Source organism: Ranitomeya imitator, chromosome 3, assembly GCF_032444005.1.
Source record: "Ranitomeya imitator isolate aRanImi1 chromosome 3, aRanImi1.pri, whole genome shotgun sequence".
Classification (NCBI taxonomy): domain Eukaryota; kingdom Metazoa; phylum Chordata; class Amphibia; order Anura; family Dendrobatidae; genus Ranitomeya; species Ranitomeya imitator.
The window spans coordinates 276,523,202-276,536,114 of record NC_091284.1 but is presented as its reverse complement, the minus strand read 5'-3'; the positions used below and the strand labels follow the sequence as shown (position 1 = coordinate 276,536,114).

General features: G+C 44.1%; 1 protein-coding gene across 1 annotated transcript in view; it reads left to right on the top strand.

Annotated features, from left to right (window-relative positions):
* SYT2 (synaptotagmin 2) overlaps positions 1–12,913 on the top strand; it is a 332,824-nt gene that overhangs the window by 259,575 nt on the left and 60,336 nt on the right. Inside the window, exon 6 of the mRNA XM_069756485.1 lies at positions 9,723–9,890. Within this exon, the coding sequence (XP_069612586.1) occupies positions 9,723–9,890 (168 nt within the window). The remainder of the gene's footprint in view (positions 1–9,722; positions 9,891–12,913) is intronic.

The following is a 12,913-nucleotide window of genomic DNA, read 5'->3' as shown; positions in this document are numbered from 1 at the left end:
ACTGTTGGGATTGTATTGGGCAGGAGATGAGCAGTGCCTGGTTTTCTCCACACATACTGCTTAGAATTATCACCAAAAAGGTCTATCTTCATCTCATCAGACCAGAGAATCTTATTTCTCACATATTTTCAGCAAACTCTATGCGGGCTTTCATATGTCCTGCACTGAGGAGATGCTTCCGTCAGGCCACTCTGCCATAAAGGCCCGACTGGTGGAGGCCTGCAGTGATAGTTGACTTTCTCGAGCTTTCTTCCATCTCCCTACTGCATATCAGGAGCTCAGCCACAGTGATCTTGGGGTTCTTCTTTACCTCTCTCACCAAGGCTCTTCTCCCACGATTGTTCAGTTTGGCTGGATGACCAGGTCTAGGAAGTCTTCTGGTGTTCCCAAACGTCTTCCATTTAACGATTATGGAGGCCACTGTGCTCTTAGGAACCTTGAGTACTGCAGAAATACTTTGGTAACCTTAGCCAGATCTGTGCCTTGCTTCAATTCTGTCTCTGAGCTACTTGGCCAGTTTTTTTGATCTCATGATTCTCATTTGGTCTGACATGCTCTATGAGCTGTGAGATCTTATATAGGCTACTTTCACACTAGCGTTTTCTGCAATCCGTCACAATGCGTCGTTTTGCAGAAAAAACGCATCTTGCAAAAGTGCATGCACAATGCGTTTTTTCCCCATAGACTTGCATTGACGATGCATTTGCGATGGATTGCCACACGTCGCATCCATCGAGCGACGGATGCGTCGTGCTTTTGCGGACCGTCGGGAGAAAAAAATGCTGCATGTAACGTTTTTTTCTCCTGACAGACCGCTTTTTCCGACCGCGCATGCGTGGCCGGAACTCTGCCCCCACCTCCCCGCACCTTACAATGGGGCAGCGGATGCGCCAGAAAAATGCATCCGCTGCACCCATTGTGCAATGCAGCAAACGCTAGCGTCGGAATCTCTCCCCGACGCATTGCGACGGGGAGATTCCGACGCTAGTGTGAAAGGAGCCATAGAGAGGTGAGTGCCTTTCCAAATCAAGTCCTATCAGTTTAACTAAACACAGCTGGACTGAAGGAGTAGAATGATCTCAAGGAGGATCACAAGGAAATGGACAGCATGTGACTTAAATATGAGTGTTTGAGCAAAGACACTTATGACCATGTGATATTTCAGCTTTTCTTTATTAAATTTGCAAAAATGTCTACATTTCTGTTTTTTTCAGTCAAGATGTGTGCAGAGTGTACATTAATGTGAAAAAAAAACTTTTTGGAATTTACCAAATGGCTGCAATGAAACAAAGAGTGAAACATTTAAAGGGGTCTGAATACTTTCCATACCCACTGAATCACTCATTATTTGTATTTCACAACTTCACTAATGATTCATATCTATACCAATCATCATGTTATTCATGTAGGTTTCACATTTACATAATTTCCATAATGTACAGTGTAACTTGTATACTACCAGATTAAGCATATAACATATCACTTATTATCTCCATTCACCTATAGTCACATTTATATCTAATAAAAAAAAAAAATAATATATATATATATATATATTATTTATTTTTCATTACGGTATTTATTTTTATTTCATCTCACATTCATACAATTACCACTTAATGTACATTGGTTATCATAACTAATGTCCAATTACATTCTCCTCATCACCACACACTTCACCAAAACGTACACTATCCTTTAGTTGCATATTATTACACACACTCATAGTTCACTCATAATGTTGCGTTCATTTCATCTAACTATGTAGCTTAGACACGTTTCTATTTGGAGCTGATGTCCCGATAACATTGTCAGCATATTTGAATGAATGGTGCGTGCACCTTTCTGAGCACGAACCAGGACTCCGACAACTTCCGTTTGACTGGCCCTCCAGACCCAAATCCAATTGAGAACCTCTGAAAAATGAGACATACTTGAAACAAAGGTCATCATCTAGCACCACAAACTGTCCAGGACCTTAACCGATGCACTTATCCAGGTCTGCGGGAAATCCCAAAGGACACCATCTGCTATCTCCTCAGGAGCATGTCTAGACATTGTCGGGAATGCATACAAGTATTATGCCAGACACACCACTGAATCACATTATGAGTTGCCATGATAAAATTCATGTAGATTGGTTGCTCCAGTGTTTTAATTTTTTTTCTTTGGGTTTTGGGATAATTTGCAATCCATCCCTCATTTGGTTTATGATTTTGGTTTACTTTGATCATTAACACTTCACTTTGTTCTCAGCGAGAACAGATATTCAACTTGAATCTTCTGTTCATCAAGTTCCAATGTGTGATTAAAGTGTTCCCTTAATTTTTTTGAGCAGTGTATATAAACACATGGAAAAAATTGTTCACTTCTGTTAAAGTGAAAAAAAAATACAGTGGTCACAGAAACAACTTGAAACTTGACAAAAATGTATTTTCAATTAAAATTTACTGAATATCAATTAAATAAAATTAGAACTTGCTTTTGAATTGTGGTTCAAGAGAAAATAAAAAATAGCAAACTGATGAAACTGACCTGGACAAAAATGATAGTACCCTTAGCTAAATATTCCATTGCACAACCTTTTGAGAAAGTCACTGCAAACAAACAATTTCAGTAACTCTCAATGAGACTTTTGCACCTGTCCACAGGTATTTTTGCCCACTCCTCGTGAGCAAGCTGCTTCAGCTGTCTCAAGTTTGAAGGGTGCCTTCTCCAGTCTGCATATTTCAGCTCATTCCATACAGTGGGGCAAAAAAGTATTTAGTCAGTCAGCAATAGTGCAAGTTCCACCACTTAAAAAGATGAGAGGCATCTGTAATTTACATCATAGGTAGACCTCAACTATGGGAGACAAACTGAGAAAAAAAAATCCAGAAAATCACATTGTCTGTTTTTTTAACATTTTATTTGCATATTATGGTGGAAAATAAGTATTTGGTCAGAAACAAAATTTCATCTCAATACTTTGTAATGTATCCTTTGTTGGCAATGACAGAGGTCAAACGTTTTCTGTAAGTCTTCACAAGGTTGCCACACACTGTTGTTGGTATGTTGGCCCATTCCTCCATGCAGATCTCCTCTAGAGCAGTGATGTTTTTGGCTTTTCGCTTGGCAACACGGACTTTCAACTCCATCCAAAGGTTTTCTATAGGGTTGAGATCTGGAGACTGGCTAGGCCACTCCAGGACCTTGAAATGCTTCTCACGAAGCCACTCCTTCATTGCCCTGGCGGTGTGCTTTGGATCATTGTCATGTTGAAAGACCCAGCCACGTTTCATCTTCAATGCCCTTGCTGATGGAAGGAGGTTTGCACTCAAAATCTCACGATACATGGCCCCATTCATTCTTTCATGTACCCGGATCAGTCGTCCTGGCCCCTTTGCAGAGAAACAGCCCCAAAGCATGATGTTTCCACCACCATGCTTTACAGTAGGTATGGTGTTTGATGGATGCAACTCAGTATTCTTTTTCCTCCAAACACGACAAGTTGTGTTTCTACCAAACAGTTCCAGTTTGGTTTCATCAGACCATAGGACATTCTCCCAAAACTCCTCTGGATCATCCAAATGCTCTCTAGCAAACTTCAGACCTGGCCCGGACATGTACTGGCTTAAGCAGTGGGACACGTCTGGCACTGCAGGATCTGAGTCCATGGTGGCGTAGTGTGTTACTTATGGTAGGCCTTGTTACATTGGTCCCAGCTCTCTGCAGTTCATTCACTAGGTCCCCCCGCGTGGTTCTGGGATTTTTGCTCACCGTTCTTGTGATCATTCTGACCCCACGGGGTGGGATTTTGTGTTGAGCCCCAGATCGAGGGAGATTATCAGTGGTCTTGTATGTCTTCCATTTTCTAATTATTGCTCCCACTGTTGATTTCTTCACTCCAAGCTGGTTGGCTATTGCAGATTCAGTCTTCCCAGCCTGGTGCAGGGCTACAATCTTGTTTCTGGTGTCCTTTGACAGCTCTTTGGTCTTCACCATAATGGAGTTTGGATTCAGACTGTTTGATGGTGTGCACAGGTGTCTTTTTATACTGATAACAAGTTTAAACAGGTGCCATTACTACAGGTAATGAGTAGAGGAAAGAGGAGACTCTTAAAGAAGAAGCTACAGGTCTGTGAGAGCCAGAAATCTTGATTGTTTGTTTCTGACCAAATACTTATTTTCCACCATAATATGCAAATAAATTGTTAAAAAAACAGACAATGTGATTTTCTGGATTTTTTTTTCTCAGTTTGTCTCCCATAGTTGCGGTCTACCTATGATGTAAATTACAGACGCCTCTCATCTTTTTAAGTGGTGGAACTTGCACTATTGCTGACTGACTAAATACTTTTTTGCCCCACTGTAAATGTTCAATTGGATTTACTCGTCCCAGCTCAGGACTTCTAGGGTCTCTCCCTCGCTCTCCTTCCTCCCAGGGAACCCCATGAGATCAGGTCCAGGATTGACCTAGCAGTAAATAGTCTTTTCAGCGTATACCTCCCCAGGTAAGTTGGTAGGTTGAATTGGGGCCTTTAAGAACTGCTCCATCCCCGTAGGCTGGTCCCATTGCCCTAGATTTTGGATCCGGCTGGATCCGTAGTGAGGTGGCACTGCAACGAGGCCTATCAACAGTTCATCGGCTACCAGGGCAAGGTTAGCATCCTTAGCTGCCGCTGCGGTATCTCCGGTGCCGGTCTGTCCTGTCGATTGCGGAGACTAGTTGGCGGGAAGCGGTGTTGGAAGCGGTGCTGGTGAGTCTTCCGTGGGCGCCATCTGACACGTGGCTTTGGCGCCCAGCTGCATCTGCAGGAGCTGGTCGATGAGCTCTTCCACTCCGGACTGCAGGAATTCAGGGCCGACTGGTGATGCGTGGCTGTGGTGTCTTTCCAGGTGGCTGGGGGAGTCCTCCGCTTCCACCCCACGCTCTGGTTCTGTGCTGCTGGCCATGGTGTCTTCCATGCTCCTCCCTCCATCCTGGTCTTTTTCCTGCTCTCTCCTTCAGGGTCGGTTCCTTCTTCCTCCGGGTGCAGAGATATTTGGACTGGGCAGCCGTTATTTTTCGCGCTTCTCAGCTAGTTCCCGTCCACGATGGCACGCCCTTCTTCTCCAGCGCTCCTCGCGGCACTGTAATGGTGGCGGTTTTGGCAGCAATTTTGGTGGTCTTTTTGCGATACACAGTCTTTCAATAAATCACAGTTCAGGCACAATTCTGGCACAGTCTCTAGGCGCACATGACCCGATTCACGGGGATTAGTAGATCCTGTTCATGATGCCAAAATGCATCGCCCCCAAGGGCGATGGGGTACTTGGTACTGGGTTCTGCAGTTCACAGGGGGATGTCACGGTGGCTGACCCGGTCCGTTGCCCTGGGTCACGTCCTTGTAAAAGGGAAAGGTCTTTAAGGGGAATGTTCATGACGCCACCTGTGGTATTTGGTCAGGGTGACCGACGCTGCTTTAGGGGTCCGCTGCGGTGATGTTATGGCAGCTAGATGGTATACCTTCCCACAGGTGAAGTATGTCCCCAGGGCTTCCCAGTGTGTAGATGGTAGGATGGTGAGAGGCACAGTGAAGAACGAAGACCCAAGTTTGCTGTCTCTTTACCTTTACTGAAGACTTCAGCATCCACAGTCCAGAGCACCAGATCACAGGGCAAGCAGAGTCCGGTCGGTTTGGAGGCAAGTCCAGAGTCCCCTTGTCCAGGTGGAAATCAGTAGCCTTCCCTTGCGCTGCGGTGGTGTAGTCCCTTACTGCCTATGGCTTCACATAAGAGTCTCACAGATGCGATGTTTCGCTCTCTCTGTCCCCCATATAGGATAGGACAATACCCGTATGACTGGTGACTTGAGCTGGCTCTGTACGTATCACCGTGCCTCCTGGGTGTAGGTGCGGACAGGTAACCTGCAATTAGCTGTCCTGCTACTCTCTGAAATAAGGCGTAGAGGTCCTTACTCCCTCGGTGTTCCGGCTGCCGGGATGTTGCGCCTCAGAAGGAGGCAGCTTGAGTGGGCTGGTCCCCTTCTGGTATCCTCTCCTTTGCTTTGCTTTCCTTCATGCTCGCTGCAATACAATTCTGCCTTTCAATGTCTCTTTCTGGGAGTTGTAGCTCTGAGGGCATGCACAGCTCCTTTAACCTTCCATCCCCCTCAGACTACTGTCTGGAACTCCCTCCAGAACTCCTGTCTGGAGCTCTGTCAGGAACTCACTTCTGTCTGGAAACTGACTAACTTTCCCGACAGACTACCTGTTATATATACAGTGGGGCAAAAAAGTATTTAGTCAGTCAGCAATAGTGCAAGTTCCACCACTTAAAAAGATGAGAGGCATCTGTAATTTACATCATAGGTAGACCTCAACTATGGGAGACAAACTGAGAAAAAAAAATCCAGAAAATCACATTGTCTGTTTTTTTAACATTTTATTTGCATATTATGGTGGAAAATAAGTATTTGGTCAGAAACAAAATTTCATCTCAATACTTTGTAATGTATCCTTTGTTGGCAATGACAGAGGTCAAACGTTTTCTGTAAGTCTTCACAAGGTTGCCACACACTGTTGTTGGTATGTTGGCCCATTCCTCCATGCAGATCTCCTCTAGAGCAGTGATGTTTTTGGCTTTTCGCTTGGCAACACGGACTTTCAACTCCATCCAAAGGTTTTCTATAGGGTTGAGATCTGGAGACTGGCTAGGCCACTCCAGGACCTTGAAATGCTTCTCACGAAGCCACTCCTTCATTGCCCTGGCGGTGTGCTTTGGATCATTGTCATGTTGAAAGACCCAGCCACGTTTCATCTTCAATGCCCTTGCTGATGGAAGGAGGTTTGCACTCAAAATCTCACGATACATGGCCCCATTCATTCTTTCATGTACCCGGATCAGTCGTCCTGGCCCCTTTGCAGAGAAACAGCCCCAAAGCATGATGTTTCCACCACCATGCTTTACAGTAGGTATGGTGTTTGATGGATGCAACTCAGTATTCTTTTTCCTCCAAACACGACAAGTTGTGTTTCTACCAAACAGTTCCAGTTTGGTTTCATCAGACCATAGGACATTCTCCCAAAACTCCTCTGGATCATCCAAATGCTCTCTAGCAAACTTCAGACCTGGCCCGGACATGTACTGGCTTAAGCAGTGGGACACGTCTGGCACTGCAGGATCTGAGTCCATGGTGGCGTAGTGTGTTACTTATGGTAGGCCTTGTTACATTGGTCCCAGCTCTCTGCAGTTCATTCACTAGGTCCCCCCGCGTGGTTCTGGGATTTTTGCTCACCGTTCTTGTGATCATTCTGACCCCACGGGGTGGGATTTTGTGTTGAGCCCCAGATCGAGGGAGATTATCAGTGGTCTTGTATGTCTTCCATTTTCTAATTATTGCTCCCACTGTTGATTTCTTCACTCCAAGCTGGTTGGCTATTGCAGATTCAGTCTTCCCAGCCTGGTGCAGGGCTACAATCTTGTTTCTGGTGTCCTTTGACAGCTCTTTGGTCTTCACCATAATGGAGTTTGGAGTCAGACTGTTTGATGGTGTGCACAGGTGTCTTTTTATACTGATAACAAGTTTAAACAGGTGCCATTACTACAGGTAATGAGTAGAGGAAAGAGGAGACTCTTAAAGAAGAAGCTACAGGTCTGTGAGAGCCAGAAATCTTGATTGTTTGTTTCTGACCAAATACTTATTTTCCACCATAATATGCAAATAAATTGTTAAAAAAACAGACAATGTGATTTTCTGGATTTTTTTTTCTCAGTTTGTCTCCCATAGTTGCGGTCTACCTATGATGTAAATTACAGACGCCTCTCATCTTTTTAAGTGGTGGAACTTGCACTATTGCTGACTGACTAAATACTTTTTTGCCCCACTGTATGTGGGGAGTGACCTAATAAATAGGAGCAGAAGCTCCCCCTGGTGGTCTGGAGTGTGAACTGTGTTGCATGTTTGTGATACCTGGATGCAGTTATCCTTCTCTGCCTCCAAACATAGCATCATTCTCCCCGAGAGGAAAGCAACACCACTGCGATGACCGGGACCCTGGGGCGCCGCAGGTACAATGTTATGTTCATTGTATGCTTTATTTTTATAAACATAGAGCTGATGTAACTTTCAATAAATCTCCAGTTTTGCCTAATTTGTCCAAAGGAGATCCTCCCAGAAGCTCTATTGCTGAAATATACATGGTGGCAAATTCAAGTTTTGGATTTTTTTAATTGTTGTCGACAGATGTTTCCTCCTGCGTCATCTTCTGTCTAGTCCTATTTGGCCAAGACAGTGACAGATTGTGCGATCTGACACTGATGTACCTTCACTTTAAGGTACCTTCACTTTAAGGTACCGTCACACTCCGCAACTTTGCAACGAGAACGACAACAATCTGTGACGTTGCAGCGTCCTGGATAGCGATCTCGTTGTGTTTGACACGCAGCAGCGATCTGGATCCCGCTGTTATATCGCTGATCGGAGCTAGAAGTCCAGAACTTTATTTGGTCGCTAGATCGGCGTGTATCGTCATGTTTGACATCAAAAGCAATGACGCCAGCAATGTTTTTACATGGAGCTAACAACCAGCGAGAACGATAAGTGAGTCGCCGTTACATCACTGGATCGCTCCTGCATCATTCTGGAGTTGCTGTGTTTGACGTCTCTACAGCGACCTAAACAGCGACGCTCCAGCAATCTAGTTTAGGTCGGATCGTTGTCTATATCGCTGCAGCATCGCTGAGTGTGACGGTACCTTTAGAGTTCACCTCTTATCTCTTTGGAATTTGTTCTGGGCTCCTTGTTTACCATTCATCTGCTACTTCAATTTGTCATCAACTTTCCTCTTGAAACTACTTCCAGGGAGGTTGGGTACAGACCCTTAGACCTTAAACTTCTGAATAATATATGCAACTGTAGTAACAGGAACATCAAGCTGTTTGGAGATTGTCTCATAGCTGTTACCTTTAATATGTACAGTGTGTCTATAATTTTATTTTTAATCTCCTGAGACAACTCTCTCCTCAGATCTCTAATCAAATTATTGTGAAGAATAATTATCATCTGTTTTGTGTGGTGTCTTACAAGCAGAGGAATAAAATTCAGTTTTGTAAAATGTCAATTTTTCTATATTTTCAAAAAATGTTGCTTTTCCACTAAGCTATTTTCACATAAAGTGATACATGACAGACTCAAAAAATGTGGCTATATTATCCTTTGGTGACTTCACCATGCAATTACTTGGGCTTACGAACTGAGCCGACTCCCAACAGTGTAGGTGCCAGCCTGTGTTATACAGCCGGCGATCACGAGTAACTTCTGTAATGGTAGCTAGTGCCAATCACGGCAGTTTACCTCTCAGATACCGCTGTCAATAAAGAGGTTGCAAAGGGGAGGGGCATCCCTTTGTCATCCCACCCATATAACATTATTGTTGGTGGGGAAAGGTAATGGTGTTGTTGTCACTTGTTATTTTTTTATTTTGGATTGAGGCATATTGTATGTGAATGGTCCTGTGAAGAGAGTACAGGATGCTGTTTTTGCATATAACAAATTTTTAGTAATTAAAGCACAGGAATACTTTGGAGACAAGAGTACACCTCTAGCAATGTAATGTTGAATGTAAAGTGTAGATATATATATATTTCAGACATTACTTTTAAATTATATTTGTCTACATTTGAGAAACAATATAAAGAAGAAAGATGACATGCAAACATGAAATGTATTAACTGCTGTTTGTTTTTAATTTTTTTTACAGATGCAAGTTGGTGTCATACAGGCAACTGAATTACCTGCATTGGACATGGGAGGAACTTCGGATCCTTATGTAAAGGTCTTCTTTTTACCAGATAAGAAGAAGAAGTATGAGACTAAAGTCCATCGCAAGACGCTTAATCCAATTTTCAATGAGACTTTCAATTTTAAGGTAAATCAACCATTTTCTGTTATGTATTTTAGCTAAAAAGAAAAACTGCCAGGTGTGAAATTCATGTGTGAAATTGATGTTAAGAAAATAGCATTGCTAGTTGTAATAATAAAATGGGTACGGAAGAATATTAGCAGTTTATAATGTATACACTGATCAGTAGATCATCAGTAGAGATGAGCCGATTGACTCGCAGGACTCTGATCCAGCGTCAAGGTCAGTGGTTCTTGGTGGCTAGACAAGGGCCCACAAATCTCTTTCCCTCCTGCATCCCCAGTGCGACATTTGATTTGTAAAGGCTTGCTCAGCGTCATGACGTAGCACCACCCTGGCTAATCAAAATTTGCACCGGGTATACCGTAAGCCTCTTACTGGAAGGGCCTTCCTTCTAGCCGCCATGTACCACTGACCTGGACATTGGACCGAAGTCCCGCTAATCAATCAGCTCATCTCTACTAAACAGCCATAATATTGAAGCCACTGAATTATAATGTGTATAACATTAGTTACCTCATAACAGTGGCGACTTAGCGCCCTAAAAGAGATACGGCAATTATGCGGAAACTTGGGATAAAGTGGCAGTAATATCCCACAATTCCAAGGAACACCCTCACTTGCTTCTTGAAAAGTGGTTGTGGCCACATCTGAAGCGCCTCGACCATGTTTAACTGTGGCTTGATTTCACTTCTCCTGACAACGTGGCCTAAGTACTTGGCTTTTTCCTTCCCTATGGCACACTTTTTGGATATACGATGAAGCCAGCTTTTTTCAGCGCATCCAGGATCGCCTGTACCTTTGGTAGATGACTACTCCAGTCAGAGCTGAAGACCATAATGTCATCAAGGTAGGCTGCGTCATACTTCTGATGTGGAGCCAAGATCCAATCCATAGCCTTCTGGAAGGTAGCTAGGGCCCTCTACAGTCCGAAAGGCATTCTGGTGTACTGGAAACACTCATCAGTCATCGAGAAGGCCGTCTTCTCCTTGGGACATGAAAATCTGCCAGTATCCATTCGTCAAGTCAGGAGTTGTAATGTACCTCGCGGTTCCAAGTTTCTCAATGAGTTTGTCTATGTGGGGCATTATATAGGCCTCAAAACTGGACATCTCATTCAGCTTGCAGTAGTCATCACAAAACCACCACTCACCGTTGGGCTTTGGCAAGAGGACAATGGGACACAACCATCCACTTTTTGACTCCTCTATCACCCCCAAATCTAGCATTCTCTTAATCTCATTTGATATTATCTCCCGGCGTGCTTCGGGAATTCTATAGGGCTTGAGGTTTACCCTTACATGCAGCTCTGTTAACACATCATTACCAAACACCCGTGTATGACCTGTGAACTATAAGAATAGTAAATATAGGTAAACTGACTGAACAGCAATCTAGTCTGAACTGGTGCATAACCAAAAAAGACTTACATAGCAAATAGATCAATGGCTGCACTCAACTGTACTAAAGCAAGGAAATGTGCGATACATGAAATGTGAATAGCATAATGGCTTGTGAAATCTATGAAAAAACAGATGAGATGCTTAGCACAAGATTTGGCCAAAAAATGTGAGCCCATCCACCAAACGTCAAGGTAATCTCAGATCGGATGGGTCCCTGACCTGTTTACCTAGTGTGAACACTTACCTCTGGCTAATATCATGGTAAAGCCTGCATTTATAGGAAGGTCGGAACCAACTGTGTTTGGATGTAATTAAAATCACAGCATGGTGAAGGGTGGGGCGTTCAAGTCAGAAAAAAAATATGCTGTGATTTTAATTACATCCAAACACAGTTGGTTCTGACCTTCCTATAAATGCAGGCTTTACCATGTAACTTTACCAAGGTAAGGGTTCACACTAGGTAGACAGGTCAGGGACCCATCCGATCTGAGATTAGCTTGACGTTTGGTGGATGGGCTCACATTTTTTGGCCAAATCTTGTGCTAAGCATCTCGTGTTTTTTCATAGATTTCACAAGCCATTATGCTATTCACATTTCATGTATCGCACATTTCCTTGCTTTAGTACAGTTGAGTGCAGCCATTGATCTATTAACTATAAGAATAGGTCACGGTTCCACTGCAGCAATTTCCAACACTGTTGTTTCCGGGCCAGTGTTAGAGTCTCTGCAATTGTGACCTCCTCCACTTTGGCTTTGGGATGGGCTCCCAGGCAAGGAGCTTGCAGCAATGCCCGATCTTGGCGTGGCTTGAGCAAGTTCACATGATACACTTGGTACGGCTTCCTTCGACCGGGCTGGTATACCTTGTAATTCACTTCACCCAGTTTTTCCACTATCTCATATGGGCCTTGCCACTTGTCTAGGAACTTGCTCTCCACCATGGGCACTAGCATGCAGTTCCCTGGAAGGAACTGCCTCAGCTTTGTTGATCGGTTATATACCCTTGCTTGTGCCTCCTGTGCCTGGAGAAGATGCTCCCTCACTATAGGCATTATTTTGCCACCCTCTTCTGCAACTGGGCAACATGCTGTATGACACTCAAGTGTGTCAGGATTCCTTGGCGATGTTCAAGGTACCTTCGTGGATGTCGACCTTCAGAAGCTCAAAGAGCAAGAAGCCATCTGATGGAGAAGAGCAGTAACAGAAGCAGATAGTCCCAGTCTCAACCAACCTTCTCAATAACCTCCTTGAGCATGGCCTTAAGGTCTTATTAAAGCAGTCTACCAGGCCATTGGTTTGCAGATGGTAAACCGAGGTTTGCAGCTGGGCAATCTGGAGGACTCTACACAGCTCCCTCATCACTTTGCTCATGACGGGGGTTCCCTGGTTCATCAAAATCTCCCTTGGCAGGCCCATCCTAGCAAAGATATGGACAAGCTCCCGGGCAATATTCTTGGCCAAAGAGTTCCTTAGTGGCACCGCTTCAGGGAACCAGATAACATAGTCTATGACCACTAGAATGTACTGATACCCCCGTGCAGACGTAACTAGGGGACCTACTTGGTCCATGGAAATCCTCTCAAAGGGGACCTCTATCACAGGTAACAGGACTAAGGGACTTTGGA